The following is a 17,544-nucleotide window of genomic DNA, read 5'->3' as shown; positions in this document are numbered from 1 at the left end:
GCCTATCATCGCTCCTCTCACAGACGAATAGTTTGCATGCGTAATTGATATAATGCTATTATCGTTTTCTTTGTTTTTTTTTTTCACAACTTTGTTTCAACATCGACTTGATTCATGAAAATCTATGTTTACTCAGGTCATTCAGGGCCTAGAGTAAAAATATAAAACCCTGAATAACAACTTAGACTAAAACTGAGTTAACCATTGATTGAAATGTTTATGCTTACTTATTCCTTATCATACTGAAAATAAATGGATTTTATTTTATTTGTAATAAAATCTATCAAGCTATTTTCACTAGGTATCATCTCAAAAAAAAATTTACTATTGACAGGAAAATTTGAGCATTTCTTTATGTTACAGTTATTTTATTCAATAATAAAGGTGCAATGTCCCGGAGAAACACGGTGGCACCCTCCAACAGAAAAAGGACGATTATTGCCGAGTAACAGCGAGACCATGCGTTGACACGGTGCAAAAGCACTTGAATTCAACAATGTTGGAAATTTTCCTATGCTTTAAAGTTCTAACTATTACAAATTTCTTGTAAAACTGATTTGTTTTTTCCAATATGCATCCCTAAAGGGATCAGACTCCTTGAAAATGTTTTTTTTCTCCTAACACTAATATTAAATAATAATCCATTTACGTTTTAGTGGTCAATTGACCAAGTTACTTCTTTCAATTAATTATTCTTTCTATGTAAGGCCTTAATTGAGATAAAAAAGTCAGTGTCACGAGCGGGATTCGAACCCATGACCTTCGGCTAAATTCGCCGCTACTCTACCACTGTCGTGACTTCGATCCTCTCGGACACCAACTCTTTTGTTTTTATCTCAACCAAGCCCTTGCATAAAAAGAATAATTAATTGAAATTAATATTAAATATAACAACTTAAGTGGAGCAGAACGTAAAATTCAAAATTAATTTTATACAATACTTCATGAACTTTCAGTTCACGGATAAATGTGTTTTATATAAGCTCTAGTTAATTAATTAAAATGACAAAAGGATTTTAATCGACTTTATTGTCTACCTTTGAACTAATAATATAAGCTGTTAAAAGGAATTTTTTTTATATTTTGAGTAGGTTAATTGAACAATAAAAAGTTAAAATAAACGTATTGCCGACACATTTTGGCCCACTTCAAACAGCCCTTTGGAAAAATAAACAAATAAGCTCTAAATTTAAATAAATCGAACGAAGGACCGATTTTTCATTATATTTAAAAAAACATGAGCGTTTGTTCACAAGGTCGGAAGGGTCCTGCCTTCGAAAGGAAGAATGCCTCGGGGTTGCCTGGTCAACAAGGTTCGAAATGTTTTCTCTGCTCTTGAACATTTGGGGAATAAAGAAAGCTTAAAATAAACGATATTGAGATAAAATAACTGTCCACAGGGCCATAAAATATGGTTATTTCCTAGAATTTATAAAATTCTAGAAATCTACTTTAAAAATAGGTATTGGGCTCTATTCAAGCCTCATTAGTGTGATGTTCGAAGATATGTAATATATTAATTAGGGTTGTGAAATAATGTGATATAACTAAATCGGTAAAAAGCATCTATTAGACAAGCGAGGATAGGCAAAAGTCAAATTTAGATGGAATAGTTTGCAATAGTTGGACAGAGGTTTAAAGAGAGCTTTATGATCAAATTCACTAGTTTCGTGGTCCGCTTGACCAATTAATATCTTTGAATTAGTTAAGGTTTTTAGTTGAAATAAAAAGTCAGTGTCACGAGCGGGATTCGAACCCACGATCTTCGGCTAGATACGCCGCTGCTCTACCACTTGAGCTATCGTGACTTCAATCCGCTCGGGCACCAACTTCCCATCTCAACCTCACCTTTCGAATTTTCCCTCCTTTTTGCCATTTTTGTGGTCACGATAGCTCAGGTGGTAGAGCAGCGGCGTATCTAGCCGAAGATCGTGGGTTCGAATCCCGCTCGTGACACTGACTTTTTTATCTCAACTAAAAACTTAATTAATTTATGATCAAACTGGATCATGACTGATCCTCCTACACACTTTGTTGGTGTATGTCACTTGATTTGAACTCCTTGGGAATTATTCTATCCTAAACTGCGCCAAAGAATGCGTTTTATTGCAATAAATTTTATTTAAAAGTTTAAAAATGGGTAGTTTGAAAAATATTTATCTGAAATTTATCCTTAGTAACAAAAACTTATAATACACGGCTTTAGTCAAATAATAAAGGGCTAATTTTGAAAAAAAAGCCAAAATGATTATCGCGCGGGTTGAGATTCGTCTGAACCGCAAACCGCAAAAACTGTTTCGTGTGCAAGCTAACCTCCGCACATCACATAGATTACAGTGTGAAGGTCAGAATATCCCCGCCCGCTGGATATCAAATGGATGAAACTTTTCTATAAAAATGTGTTCGAGACAATGATAACGCTAGACCAGGAAGTGTCTTATAGAGAATTTGAGGAGGTAAGCAGTTGGAATCGGCCCCCACACGAAAGGCTAGATAAGGAAATAGTGATTAGCGGATCCGTCTGACACAGCACTCAAGGGGCCCCTAAACATCCTCTCAGCGGTTCGTTTCGTTTCAAACCCAATCCTTTCAGGTTGTCAAATTCCTAGCTGAACAGGTCGCGTGTAAATGAATCCGTATTCATTCAGAACCGAGGGAGGGGTCGTGTATGAAAGGGAGGAAAAGGTGTGAGGTGTTGAAAGGAAAGTATTTGTCATGCAGACGATATGCAGGAGAGGAACTGTCGTCTGTCCTTGCACCATTGTCTAAACCAAGGTCAAATCTCATATCCATCGACCATTTACTAAACAAATTTCAATTTAATTTCATAGGGAACGTTCGAACACTATAAACCGCAATTAACCAGAAACGATGGCCAATTGGATGAAAATTTATTTTCAAAAAAACGACCATATAAACAGAATAGAACAAAAAACTCGTAGTTTTTAAAATTTGATAAGAGAATAGACGTCGATATACATATCCGAACACAAGTACCATGCAGAACAACCACTAAAATAATGATGTAGCTTGTCAAGAACGAGATGGAACAGGCTTTAAGACAGAAACTTGTAAACAATCATATTTTATATTCACGTCATAAATTGGGAATATACTCAGTATTAATTTTATTTTTAAATCAAAGTGCAATTAAGAAGTTCTATGAACGCTATAACTTTGGCCTACCTATATGGATAGGGATAACTGAGGAGGCCACATGACCTTCAGCACCTCGACCTGTGAGATATCTATTGATATGGTACGGTATGGTAATAAGCATACTAGGAAACGGGGTTTGTACTTTGCCTTGACTTCCTAGTTCCTTAGTTGAGTGCAATAGACTCAATCCTTCTCCTTAGAAGTATCAGGTCATTGACTGTCGCTGCTGCAATTTGATTCCCTATGTTTTTTCTATAAGTTAGGTTAAATCTCCATTGAGCTGTTCTCGCATTCGAAGATGATATGGATGGCTGTTTCCTCCTCTTCATTACCTAATCTGATGGGAGATGGGATCATCGTTGTATATGTCCATGTTGTACAGATGTTTTCCCAAATGGTAGTGACCGGTTAGTAGTCCTACCACTCCTCTGAGTTTAGCCCTCTCCAATTGCAGCAGTGATTTTGCCAGTCTGGTGAGGGTTGTTTCATCATACGTTTACTGTGTATAGCGCCATTAGAGTTTATCCACTTCTCCTATTTTATTTAGATCCATTCTGCGATGGAGGATTCTAAATTGCTTTTGTTATTCCAAGAATAGATTCAAGGCCTTGCAGATCCTCCTCTGGCCAGTCTGTCTGCTTTCTCGTTAGCCAAAATTCCTCTGTGTCCGTACACCCAAAATATCATCGGGATGTTCTGTTTCCCCAGGTCTTGTGATATCTATTGTTATATCTCTACGTATATACCTCACTGGCTCATATACCTCCATAGGTTGGTTAGCCAGCGGCTCCTTAGATATCTTGCTTGTGGCTTTTCTTTTCCTACTTGCAAGAATCTACATCTAAATGATCTTTACAGCGTATATCTTTATGCTGGATTGAATCTATGATACATCTAGATTACTTAAATGTTATTAGGAGCCTCGTAATTTATATAATTGGGGTAACAAATGTAAATCAGTATAGAACATAGTTTACAAGAGTTTCTCAGGAAATAGTTAACCAGCGAGGTCAAAGGTAAAGTATAGAAATGATCAACAACCAGCACATCTATGAACTAAGATAGAATGTTGGGCAAGAAAGGAAACATTTGGTTAAGAAATATACACACAACTGACACAAAGGATCCAATGGCAAAGCTATGATTCGACCTCAGGATAATACAATTTCCGTTTTGTTTTGTATTAATTGTAAGACAACTTGAACAGATAAGTTATTTATTATTTAATGCTTTGTCCAGTCCATAAGTTTTTTGTGAACTAGACATATCTAATAGGTCAAGATGACGAGGATTAAGCGGATTTCCTTTCCACATAGGACTATAATGGGTTTTCTCAGTATTTATTTACGATCCATAAGATTTTAACGAATGCGACCTCGGGAGGGCATCGGCAAAATTATCTCCGGTACTGTTTTCAAAATCTCGTAAATTGAAAGGCGTCCAATTAATTTCTTTCCGGTTTCGTTTGGCCCGATGGTTTTGGCCGGTTATTAAAATAAATCAGTTGGAAATGTATTTGGGTTCAAGGGTCCGGCGCGGTTTTAGCCCTACAATTAAGCCCGGAGTCGGACCGTTTATAGGGGAGCTGAGAGGGCTCCTATCCTCTGGCAATAAACCTGCCAAAATGTGTACATAAAGGAGGCGAACTCTCGGATTGAACCGAAACATAAATACGGCGCGGGGGTAATGAGCCGAAGGACGAAGTAGACGGCGACGCGCGTAAAATAATTCAAAAGGAATAGAGTGGTCGAACGAGTATAGTCTGCTTAGTGGCTGGTTTCAGACAGACTTATTGTCTCCGTCCTCTGTAATTACAAAATCCTGATTCACATCTTTTAGCTAATCGTCCAATAATGGATGGGTCAGTTCGTAATTGCCGGATGGCATTACTTTTCCTCCCTTTACCCTCTTTATCTCTTATCTTTAACTTAAACAGGCGGACAGAATTAAAAATTAAACTTAATTTATTGGAATAACGAGTAAACGAGTTTTTCCCCATCTTTTATTTATATATAGTTTTAATTACAAAGAAACAAATTAGATTAGAGCCTTTCTACCTAACCCTAACACGATTCAATAATCGGCACCATTTATAAATTATTTTAAATTATATATAATGACTGTAGCAGAGATAAATTAAAAAGGGAAAAATGAGCGTGGATTTTACAGCCTCTGTGAAAATTAAACAATAAAACAAGATCCGACCAAACCACTTAGAACGGAACGTAAATTGTAAAATTCGGGGTCTAATCTGCGCCTTTCAAGATCTATTGTGCCTCTGCTTTGTAATGACCGGTGAATTCAACCCATCTAAAAATTACATTATTTCATGAGGAGAAAGGTAGGTACTGAGAATGTTAATAATTGTGACTGGGTTTCTTCTACTTCAGCAGAATCTACACGTTTAGTGTCCATTATATCACTTTTTTTTAATGCCCGGTGATTCCTGTCGAGAAACCAGTTACGGACGTTTCTTTCTGAGGTGTTGTTTCCAAAGAAAACTTGGAGTATCATTGAACTTTACCACTTTGTACTTTACACTTAAGAGTATTTTCCTATCAGACCAGTCCGCCGGATCCTATCAGCACTTTTTCTCTCAAGAACATCCACCGGCTTATCTTCGATAGAAAATCCGCAGTATTACGGGTTGACTATTTAATATTTAGCGCATAGACAGTTTTATCATTTCAAAAATTAGTTCACGTAAAAATTACAAATTGGTACGGAAAAATAATGAGAACGGCAAGAAAAGGCCAGATAATTAAGTCTTACAATTGCAAATATCTTGCAAATTATCTTTAATGATAAATCCGTTTTTTTGCCCCCCCCCAAAAAAAATTAAAATTTTACTTTTATATGTAAACGGATGAAAATATCACAATCACTGTAGTAGTGGGATTGTATTGGCCATTTCTTCAAAGGGATGTATTTTTTATTTATTTTATTTTATTGTACAACCGACAAAAGTAAGTTATATTCAAAATTACAAGCTGTTTCGTAAAAATGCTAATTGAAAAACTAACAAGGGTAAATATTGTTTCCACCACCTGTCTCGATAATGAAAGGTTAACTGTAAAAGATTATTTGACGAAAATTCTGATAATTCTCACCCGACATAACCCAGTTGGGTAAAGCATACAACGAATATGAATAATTTATGTTTGGGTAATGATGAAATTAATGTTGCTATTTGTTCAAATTATAAACACGGACATTACCTTGATGTAATATTCGCTTTTATTTATAACTTCCTGCCACCTTTCAGTCGGTTTCATAATAAAATCTTACAAATAGTATTCTCCTCCCCCACACGTGTTATATTGTAAAGAATTTTATTTATGGTTAATTTTTCATCGACTTGAATCAAGTCTGTAGTGAGAGCGCGCCATGGCCGGCGTGGGTGTGATAATTTTTGCCATGTCACCAACAAAATGAACCCTTGTTTAATTTTACCGCATACTTTTTTTAATTTTCTTTTTTTTCATAATAACAGCCACATTATATATATTATATTGTACTACGTGAACTTTATATGAACCATCAGTTATGAAGCAAAATGAAAGCCCCTTCTGAATATTTTATTGAATGCCTTGAAGATCTTATTAGTTAATGGAAGTAAATTTGGCTTCTAAGAAATGGATCCTTATCTTGGCGCTTTGAAAGCAAATCACAAACAGAAATGCGGTCTCTGAAATCTCTGTCGGACAAGTACTGACTGAGGTACTCGAGTATCGAGTCGGCTAACACAGCCTAAGTTTCTGGAAATTGAAAACTACACTTTGCGGTGAGCAATTCCGCTAATGACTGGTGGTGTACTGACGATTATTTTCGATTAAAGCATTAAGTTCGTCTTAGCCGGCGTTACTAAGTTCCTGTGGGAAATCACATTAGTCCTCGGACAATGATGATGTTCTGAAGCGGCGATATTTTTACACAAAACACTGCAAAACACCAAATAAATACACTATTATATGGCAATGAAGATGGCGAGAAACCAAGGGTCCGTACAGACCAAGGGGATATCAACGCACAGGTCTCAAGTCGACGAGAGTGAGAATACACAGACCAAAACATTATTGCCAACAACCAAACAACCTACTAAGCTCAGTGTACCTCTGTAGTAACGGTTATCTGCCTCCTCAATAACCAAAATAATCCAAATTTAATTGACCTCATATTTCTATACGGATTGAATATTCTTCCATTACCCCTGATATCGGAATTCACGCTAATTGGTTTACAAAATGTAAATAACTTTGACGATGCTGCTATCTTTTGGGATTTAATTGCGAAAAAGGTGTGGCATGGATGACATATTGAAATTAGTACTCTGCCTTTTGGTAGCTACTTCATCACTGGGCTAAGAGAAAAAGAGTTAAAAACAGCACAAAGAAGAATGTGGACTAAGGCGGTGTTGGATAGGGACGATCATGATTGAATGCTAGGTTGGTACTTTCCAAGCACTGGAGCCTTATGGGTTACTCTACACTTCCTAAATCCTCCGTTCATTAATCTACTCGATCCTTGTCTTACAAAGGACAATGTCATTTGCTGAAATTCTTTTGCCTAGGTTTTCTGTATACACTAGATTATTCAGAAATCGTGAGATGCGGTCTGGTGTGACGTAGGTTTCAGAAAAACATTTTCTTTATCGTGCCAACGTTTCGACGTTTATTGAGATCATCTTCAGGGTTCAAAATGTTTATTTTCTGCGTAATTGTGTCATTCTTGTGTTCGTGTTGAGAGTTGTTCTGCTGTTGATTCTCAATACGACACACAAGAATGACACATCTACAAATCATCGACAAACGGTCGCTAATCACCACACATTATATACACTAGGTTATTGGATGATTGCTTCGTATTCTAAGATCATATCGGTGTAGGTTTCATCCTCATTGAACAACCTACAAATGGTTCAAATCATTGAACATAGCTAAGTTTATATTTATGTATGTCGTGTATGTTGCTTCTAGATGTAGTAATGTGTTCGCTTTGGTAAGGTTTCATCATAATTGATTGTGTCTGGCACCTCTCAAGTTTCAAGTTCATCCACTATTCCTTTTTTTGTGGACACATTTTTACACGGAGGATTCTATATTCGTCTTTGTTATCCCAAGTAGAAGTTTCTCGGTCTGCCTATGGTCTTGCAGATCATCCTCTGGCCAATTTATCTGCATTTTCATTACACAAAACTGATTTGTATTCTGGCACAAAAGTTATTGCCTTTTCCGTTTTCCAATGCATTCGCTGGCTATTTCAGATGTGACATTTTTACGCGTTGGTGCGTTTATGGCAGCTTGGCTGTCTGATCTAATAAGGTTTTTTTATCAGGGTAACCACGTTGAGGATTTTCTACGGCGCAGGCAATCGGGGAACCTGGTGGTGTAACCCTTCTAGGCACAATGTCCACTGGACATTGTCCAGTATAAACGCATGAATGAGGAGGCTTTACAATTTCAAGTTTTTCATAAATCGGTAGGATTGAAGGAACTGTCAATTGCCTGGAGGGAATAGAGGTCTCAAGAGATACGTGACGTTTCGCGGAGTTGATCGTCCAGCCATGAGGCGGGCATTTCCGAAATTTTGTATACTTGTCACTTCATGGAATTTATAAGTTCCCAGTAATTTAGTTGCACATTTCTAAAGCCATTGCGGACACCACCACATGGTCGTTAAAGATATCTTACCATAAATTGGATAGATTTATCTTATGATCAAAATATAATGAAAAAAAAAGTTTTAAAAATCAAATGCTGTTGCAAAATCTATGGAAAATTATGCGCCCGTATAAACTGTGAGTGTTTAAAACCATTCAAAAAAGGAGATTGATTTTGAAGCGAATCAGGTAGCCTGTGCATTTATTTAGAAGAAATAAGGCCCGAGGGTTAATTTAAAAATTGACAGGTTGTTATAAAATACTAAATCATCGGTTAATGAATAAAATTACAGATTTCTTTTTTTCTAACTGACCAACGGATTCACTCTCAGTATCCATTTGAATATTCAACCGATTAACCGATATCGAAAGATTCCCCTAGGCCCTAATGGTCTGTTAATGTTTTGATTGAGCACGGGAGATGAAACGGAGATACGGCGAGGGTGAGGAGTGGAGAAATCTGTTGCGCCGGCCTACTATCCACATTGATAACGTAGGGCCAAACAAAGAGAATCGTACTCATAGGTGGAGAAAAGTGGAGAACCGGCCCGTGGAGCGGCACCTAATCACCTCCTGGTTACCGTCCAAAAGGAAACCGATCCTCGTCCTCTTCAGCCGCCCGGATTCGGCCGTTTCACAATCCTGGTCCTTTCACACCCACGGTGTTAGATTTAATTTAATAAATGACCTCATGTTATCAGCTCCGAGATACATCTAGACGATCCGATCTGTGCATATCAATCATGATTCGGGAACTTTAATCCAGGGCGAACGACTCATTCTATTTCGAAAGATTCATTATTGATCATCCTTTGGGATTGAACACCTTTTCTTGCATTATTATTTATGCTTTATGTTATCCATTATCGTTATTTTAAACAAAATTTGAAGAATAATTTAAAACCCAGATTGGTCTGGTTAGAATAGCTTCATTGTTAATTGATCTGATAAGCTTTCGTCTTTTTTAAATCCAAAATTGACTCTAATTCTGTTTCAATTCTTATCCTACAGAGCTGCGTTAAGTTATACAGTACTGTCAGACATGAACCGCGATAGGATAATTACTCTACCATTGATATTAACGGGAAGTAAAAACAACTCTGATTAAGAAAACTGTAATTAAAACAGACTTTACAATATTTTCCATACATCTTCAGCCCTAGTTGTTCCCTAAAGTCAAAATTTCTATTTATTTCACTAATATTTAAAAAAAATACACGGTAAATAAAACTAAAAATCACGAAATAGCGGTACTAAACAGGACTCATGGAACACCTGACGGTTCCGTTTGCCCCGATGATTTACAAGGTGGGTTTACCGACAACAATTTAGCATCAGATTAAGAAATATAAAACTGCAGGTTGACGGTTTTATTGGCGTAACAGGTAAAGGAATAAAGGAACTGATCTTATTAAAGTTCCCATGAAAGTACTGTCGGTTTAAGGTTCAACTTACTATATTTTTCATTATATAGTAACTGCTGGATTTTCTCTAACTTAACCAGAAAATTAGTTATTTGGGTAAAGGAACAAACCTTGAAATTTTTCTATTTTAGTGTATTAAAATTTGGCAAATTACGAACGATCATTAAAACTGTACTGCAATAAAAACAAGACAATATTAAACTCAGGAAGACAGAAATTATTGGCCCAGTTTGACGAATAGAAAAATAATTTAAAAAAAAAAACCACAATTTATAGATTTAGTTTTTGTGTTTTTACGTGTTAAAGTATTAAATTAAGTTTTTTGTTGAGAATAAGCATAGAGTAATCAGAAAATAGTTATATCAGAGGATAGATTTGTACTAAAAAAATTGCAACAGCGAGAATAAGCGTACCGGATATTCAAGAACCCTTTTAAAATTCTTAACAAATTTTCATTTTATATACCTGGGTATTTTCACAAAATGCCATTTTTTGCGCATAGGCCTGATGACCGGTCATAAACTAAGGACAATTAACAATCTTGGACTTTACAATATTCCGCATAATTAATTCGAAATAATTTTGAAAAACTTGTAAATTTGCCACCAAGACGTTTAGAAATTGTATACATTTATTGAAAATATGTTTGACGATCTTGATTAACCTGGTTAGCATGCACTTAAGATTTTTTTTTTTTTGGGGGGGGGGAGTTATAATCTTCAAAATATTCGATAACAGGTGGATCAGGGTAAATCAGACAATTAAAAATTAATTAAATTAAAAATTAGGCTACATATATAAATTATTTCCTTTTATGCAAAGATAGCCCTTTAAAACAGGGGTAAGAGGAGCCTTTGACCATCATGGTCCGCCTAGTCTCGCTGTATTCGTTGGGAAAATAAAAATCTGCATCTGATCATGTGGCAAGAACAGACTAACCTAGATGACCCAAGTACGATTTTTTTGTATATTACAATGGTGTAAAGAAAAATTAATATTTGTGTGTTTTTTAGTGGCCGGTTGTTCAATAATAAGCACCACACTTTATGTGAATGTGAAATACTTAGTTCAAAGTTTATATTTACATTTCTATTATATTTTTTCAAATCAACATAAGTTTTGTAATTCAACCAGGCCCTGAAGATGACCAGACATCGGCAAAAAAAGGAAAAGGCGTTTTTCTCAAATATTTCATTCTCGATCGCTCATCACATCAACAAATTATTGCATAATTTAAATTTAAGTTGTACTGTAACATATTGTGGATACAATACAGGCATAATTTAGTATAATGGTTTATATATTAACTAGAACTTGTTAAACTATAAAAATTAATTATTCAGAAATCGTGAGATGCGGTCTGGTTTGATGTAGGCTTCAGAAAAACATTTTCTTTATCGTGCCAACTTTCTACATGTATTTGTTAAATGTAAACAATGTTTGTAAATCCCAGGCCCTGAAGATGATCTCAATAAAGATCGAAACGTTGGCACAATATAGAAAATGTTTTTCTGAAACCTATATCAAACCAGACCCCATCTCACGATTTCTGAATAATTATCGATTAACGGTCACTAATCACCACACATTTATAAAAATTAAATAATAATGTGTACTTACCGAAAACAGGACTGATATCATTTCTTGTAGCATTTTTGTTCGAGGAGTAGCTTTGACCAGAAACAACCTTTTCCTGGAACAAACGATAAGGAAATTTTCAATTAACCTGTACAAAGGTCCAGAGGAATTAAGTTTTTAAGAAGGGCACAGTCCAGGCCCTAGGATTTTCAGGGTAGCCAGGCTTTAATTGCCGTTTTTAAAATAGACGTGGGTTCAACGGTAAGGCCGGTGGATTATCGTGAACAATGGAGAAAGGTAGCAGGTAGACAAATACGGGGAAGTTCTCAGACCTTACGAGTCACCACCCTCTGGCGAACGCTACCGGTGGTGTCTATCGTTTGAATTTGAATTAATCAACTACGGATTGAGATTAATTGTCATCAATTGCTCGGGGGACGACGAATCTGTGTAAAAATGAAAGGAATACCCTCGTGGGCGGATGTTTAGATTGGAACGTCGCTTTGACCCATAGTATAAATCTAGAATTACTTCCTCCCCTTTGATAAACACTCATATGTGCAGATATCAAAATATTGACACTGTTTTCTGTTTTCAGTGCATTTTTTATGCAAACGAAAATAGAGCCCACCCGCCAACAAGTCAGATTTTACGAATAACAAAGTCAAAGTAACGTTTTTCCAATATTAAAAATGAAAGTAAGAGTGCTTCCTTAAAAGAAACATTTTAAGCTAAATCAATTAAAAATAATAGCCAATCAGATAAATATCCGAGAACAACGTAGAGATCAAAGCCATTTCAGAAGTTGCCACAGCCTGCTCACAACTCGTAGAAGACTGCACAACCGCAAGGATAGGCAAACCAAAACGAACTATGGGTTCACCACTCATCAGGATCCAAGAAGAAGAAACCCCAACTAAAACCGAATCGTGAAAAAAATGGCCAAGTTCCAGACCCCCTCCAAAAAAAATTAGCCTATCAAAATAATGATATATGCACTGTGGCCAAGTTCGTTCTTTTTCTTTTCACGCCATTACCTTCAAAAGAAAAGATAAAAGTTCCAGACTCCATCGCAAAAAAGTCATCCTATCAAAGTAGTGATATCAACATTGTCGCAACCTCAGTGCACTTTTGCTTTGATGAGTAACTGTTCGTTTATTTTTATTGCGTAACTCTTGACCAGTCTCTGAATGAGCAATGAGGAGGCTGGAACTTTTTTCTTTTCTTCTAAGCTCTCTAACTTCACTTCAACCCACCTATCCTATGTTAGCACACAAGATCCTGATGTTTTAAACCTGATTGATTCCTAATGAGTTATGCATGTTTGTTATTACTTGGCGCCTTAAAGTGAATATGCTTGGATAAACTACAAATGCCAGAAAATGGTGTCTATACAAAGAAATTAATGAGTTTTAACACGTTTTTAATGAAATCTGACATATTATGAAAGGAAATTAGTTCGATTATCGAAGACAAAAACCTTAACATGTTATCAATTTATTGTTAATCATGTCGGAGCTCGTGTTAAAAAATTATTTTTCTGATCAATATTAATTAAGTAATTACATAAGTTAAAATTTGCGAAAAATACACCGGCTTTTATTTTCGTAATGGAATATTTTTTCAGCCAATTCTGTCGTGAGGTGACAACAACAGTCAACCGGTTCAAAACAAACCCTTCTTTTCCAAGAACTCACAGCCACCGGATTTATTTTATTTTTCAATTTGCGACACTTAATTAAAAGGTGTTAATAAAAATATGAAATTATTCTGAACTTTTATGATTAACAAACCTTAACAGGGAAAACTTTAAAAGATTGATGTGTTCGCAAATAGTTTTGATTCCAAAATATTAAAAAAGGATCGATTCTCGAGTTAAGTGTCTTAAGTAAGAAACAATGTTAAGAGAGAAAAAAGTGTTTCAGTTAGGAAGAATTTTTTTCTTCCTGGTAAGATAGAAACCCTGGAAAATCCTTATGGTACTATGGTTCAAAATCAATCCTTCTTTTGAAAAAATCTTAATTTTTTTCGTAACACCGCTGAAATCTAAATTAAGTCAAGCACATTAAGATAATTATTAGTAATTGAAAAATGGAACTGTTGACTGTTACGTATAACTGACCTTAACAGGGAACAATTCAAGACGTTGAAAATTATGTCGGACCATGTGTTAAAAATAAAAAGCTTCGATTCCATATATTAAAGACTCATTGATAGACTTGAATTAAGTGTTTATTACACAAATTTAATGAAAAAAGGGCAGTTTTGTTAAAAAGAATATATCTCTTCCTAGAAAATTTTTTATAAAGCTTAAGATTCAAAACCAATCCTCAAGCAAAATCCTAATTCACTTGTTGCACTGGTTAAATTTAAAATATGTCAAGCTTATTACTATCAAAGTTAAGTTTAATTTTTTTACGTAAATAACCCTTAGTCAGGATTTAAAACATTCAAATTCTTGTCGGATGTGTGTTAAAACACGTTTTTTATTCCTTAAATAAAAGATGGATCCATAATCTTGAGTTAAGAGCTTAAATAAGAGAAAAAACGAAGAGAGAAAAAAAGATTCCTTAAGAAAAATTGGTGTTTTTCTGTAACATTGGCAAATTAAGTGGCAAAGTATCGTGGTTCAAAATAAAACCTACTTTTTTAAAATCCTAATTCTCTCGTAACTATGTTTAAATATAAAAACAAATACACTAATATACAAGTTATTTGTAAAAGAAATTGCAATTTGTTGACATTTAGGTACGACATACCTTAACAGGTTATGGTTCAAAACATTCAAGTTCTCGTCGGACAAGTGTTAAAACATATTTTTATTCCTCATATTGATTGTCTTGTAATTTGAGTTTAAATTAGAGACAAAATTGAGAGAAAAGGGGATACGTTTGAAGATTTTTTGTCTTTTTGTTTACAAACACTGGCAAATTCTTATGTAAAGAACCGTAGTTCAAAATAATTCCTACTTTTTTAAAATCCTAATTCTCTTGTAACTATGTTTAAATATAAAAACAAATACACTAATATACAAGTTATTTGTAAAAGCAATTGCAATTTGTGGACATTTAGGTACGACATACCTTAACAGGCTGATACAAAACATTCAAACTCGTGTCGGATATGTGTTAAAACATGTTTTCATACCTAATATTAAAATATGATTAATAATCTTGAATTAAGAGTTTAAATAAGAGACAAAACGAAGAGAGAAAAAAAAAGGATTTCGTTAAGAAGAATTGGTGGCCTTTCTGTTTACAAACACTGGCAAATTATACAAAATACCATGGTTCTAAATAAATCTTTTTTTAAAATTCTAATTCTAAATATGAAAACAATTAGCTTCATATAAAAATTATTTGTAAAAGAAATGATAATTTGTTGACATTTCGGGGTCCGACATACCTTAACAGGTTATAGATCCAATTATTCTTGTTCATATTATGTGGTATTAAAAATTAGAAAAAAGTGTAAAATGTTATGATTTAAAACATTCAAAATCAGGTCGGACGTGTGTTAAAAAATGTTTTGATTCCTTATATTAAGGATAATCTTGAATTAAAAGTTAAAATAAAAGATAAAATCGGAAGAAAAGACAAAGCGTTTTGTCCAGAATTCTTCCTGGTTGTAAGGCACTGGCAAATTTTATAGCAAAATGACACGGTTCAAAACAATTTTTTAAAAAAATCTTAATTATTTCGTAACAATGTTTAAATTTGAAATACACTAAGTACATTATTTGCAATAATTATTTTCAAAAGAGAAATGCAATTTATTGACCTTCACGACATACCTTAACAGGTTATGGATCCAATTTATTCACGTTCATATTGTGTTGTATTAAAAATTAGAAAAATGCGTAAAATGTCTTTCAAACGTAACAATGCCTCGATACTGTGAATTTAGTGTTTTAAAAACCTCTAAATAAAGAATAAAATGTGTTTTTTCCCCACGAAATGTCTTTCTCACAAGGTAAACATTAGCCATTTCTGGTGTGAACTGTCAAACTAGCAGGTTAGCCACGACAACAAAAAAAAGTCGGAAAAATATATAAACTTTTTTTTCTAACTCATTAATTAAAAATCTATCAATATTACGAACTGTATGGTTTATTACAAAAAAAAATGAATAAATAAAACGGATTAAAATTCCTGAAGGTACGTTTCTTTCGATTCGTCACAGGTTGGTAAACAGTGGCCAATTAAGCGTGAAGTGTCAAATGCTTCCAAACAAATTGAAATTTCCCAATAAAAAAAGCCTTAAAACCGTCGTTTTCATTATTTTTCGATTTATAAACAACTCAAAGGAATTATTAATTGTTATTTTATGTAAATATGCAATTTGGTTTTTTTTTTTTTTATTTAGGGAAACCTACCTTAAAAAGGTTATGGATTCAAGGCAGTGAAAAAGCCGGACGTTAGTTAAAAAATTAATTTTTATTTTCTCTTGGCAGCTTATTTATTTTTATTGTATTTCCCCTTGAGTTTAACATCAATAATGTAAATAAATTGGTAAAAAAATATGAGTGGTTTTTTTTTGAATGATTTTGTTGGCGGTTATGATGCCCGCGTTTTTTTCTTTGGCGGGCCAAATCATGTCGGTTTGACATTTTTTGTTTGGTTATATTTTGTGTTTTTAATGGTAAAATTCTGAATTTTTGTTGTAAGTATAAATCATGTTTCATACGGATAGGTCGTAGAAGTAAACAAACCGTAGGATTTTCTTTTTAATGAGGAAAAACGCGTGCAAGATTTACATAGATTTAACCTGGTCTCGTCGAAGATTTTTTTAACGTGATTAGTCAATTAAAAAAGGATTAAAATATAAAGAAACACGTGACAAACCTCGGATTCGGTGAGATCAATTAGACTGCTTTTCTCTTCGGTCAGATTTTCCGACGACCTCTTCTCGTCCTCGCCTTCGTCTTTAAACACTTTGACTTCATCAGTGCTCCCGAAATCATCACCGCCGCTTCCGCTGCTCACATGCGGCATTTTTTCAAAACACGCCCGCACAAAAACACACACGCGCCCGACGACAGATCAGCCCCGATTCGCGATCACATAGCATTTAAGGACGAAACGGCTCATGTCACACAAACAACCGGCACAACACACGCAAACTAATGAGGCGGCTGCTGTGAAGCCGGTAGAAGCGGACGTCCGGCGGATAGACACGAAGCGACTTCGGCTGATGCCATCCTAGTGACTACTGAGGTCTGGCGGTCGTTTCGCTTTCAGTTTCCGCTCTCGCCGCTCGGAGCCAATCGGATTGCCGCTTTCGAGTGACCTCCCAATGGTCCGCCTGCCGATAATGGCAGCTGGGCCGAGCCGGGGCGAACAACGGCGGAAACGGCCGACCGCCCCACGACTCCTCCCCGGCATCTACATCCACCTCCACCCTCCACCGACGCCACCCTTCCGCCCCCAATACCGACAACAATTAATATTTTTCCAATAATTTTATTTGCAAAATTGAAGAATTGACAATGAAAAAACCCTTCAAAAAAGGACGTGTTAAATTTAAAAAAGTTAAAAATAAACCGACAGCACATAAAGTACATCTGGAAACAAAAATCCTGCGAGAAATGATAAATTAATTATAATTAAATAACACAGAGCTAAACAAGGAGAGACAATTAAATGTTAAGTTAAGAAAGTTTGAATATTTCCTGGGTGTCGTAAGGTTAAAAAACAACACGAGGTTTTAATTAGGACGATCGTT

General features: G+C 35.1%; 1 protein-coding gene across 1 annotated transcript in view; it reads right to left on the bottom strand.

Moving 5' to 3' along the window:
• The window catches only part of LOC112126812 (protein pangolin, isoforms A/H/I/S-like), a 65,688-nt gene extending 48,612 nt beyond the window's left edge, over window positions 1-17,076 (bottom strand). The window contains exons 1-2 of the mRNA XM_024226662.1: window positions 16,665-17,076; window positions 11,863-11,935 (exon numbers count right to left, since the gene is read on the bottom strand). Of these exons, the coding sequence (XP_024082430.1) occupies window positions 11,863-11,935; window positions 16,665-16,814 (223 nt within the window). The 5' untranslated portion in view covers window positions 16,815-17,076. The remainder of the gene's footprint in view (window positions 1-11,862; window positions 11,936-16,664) is intronic.
• Window positions 17,077-17,544: the final 468 nt, after the last annotated feature.

Source organism: Cimex lectularius, unplaced genomic scaffold, assembly GCF_000648675.2.
Source record: "Cimex lectularius strain Harlan isolate CLEC.00 unplaced genomic scaffold, Clec_2.1 scaffold26, whole genome shotgun sequence".
NCBI lineage: Eukaryota > Metazoa > Arthropoda > Insecta > Hemiptera > Cimicidae > Cimex > Cimex lectularius.
This window is presented reverse-complemented; position numbering and strand designations above follow the sequence as displayed.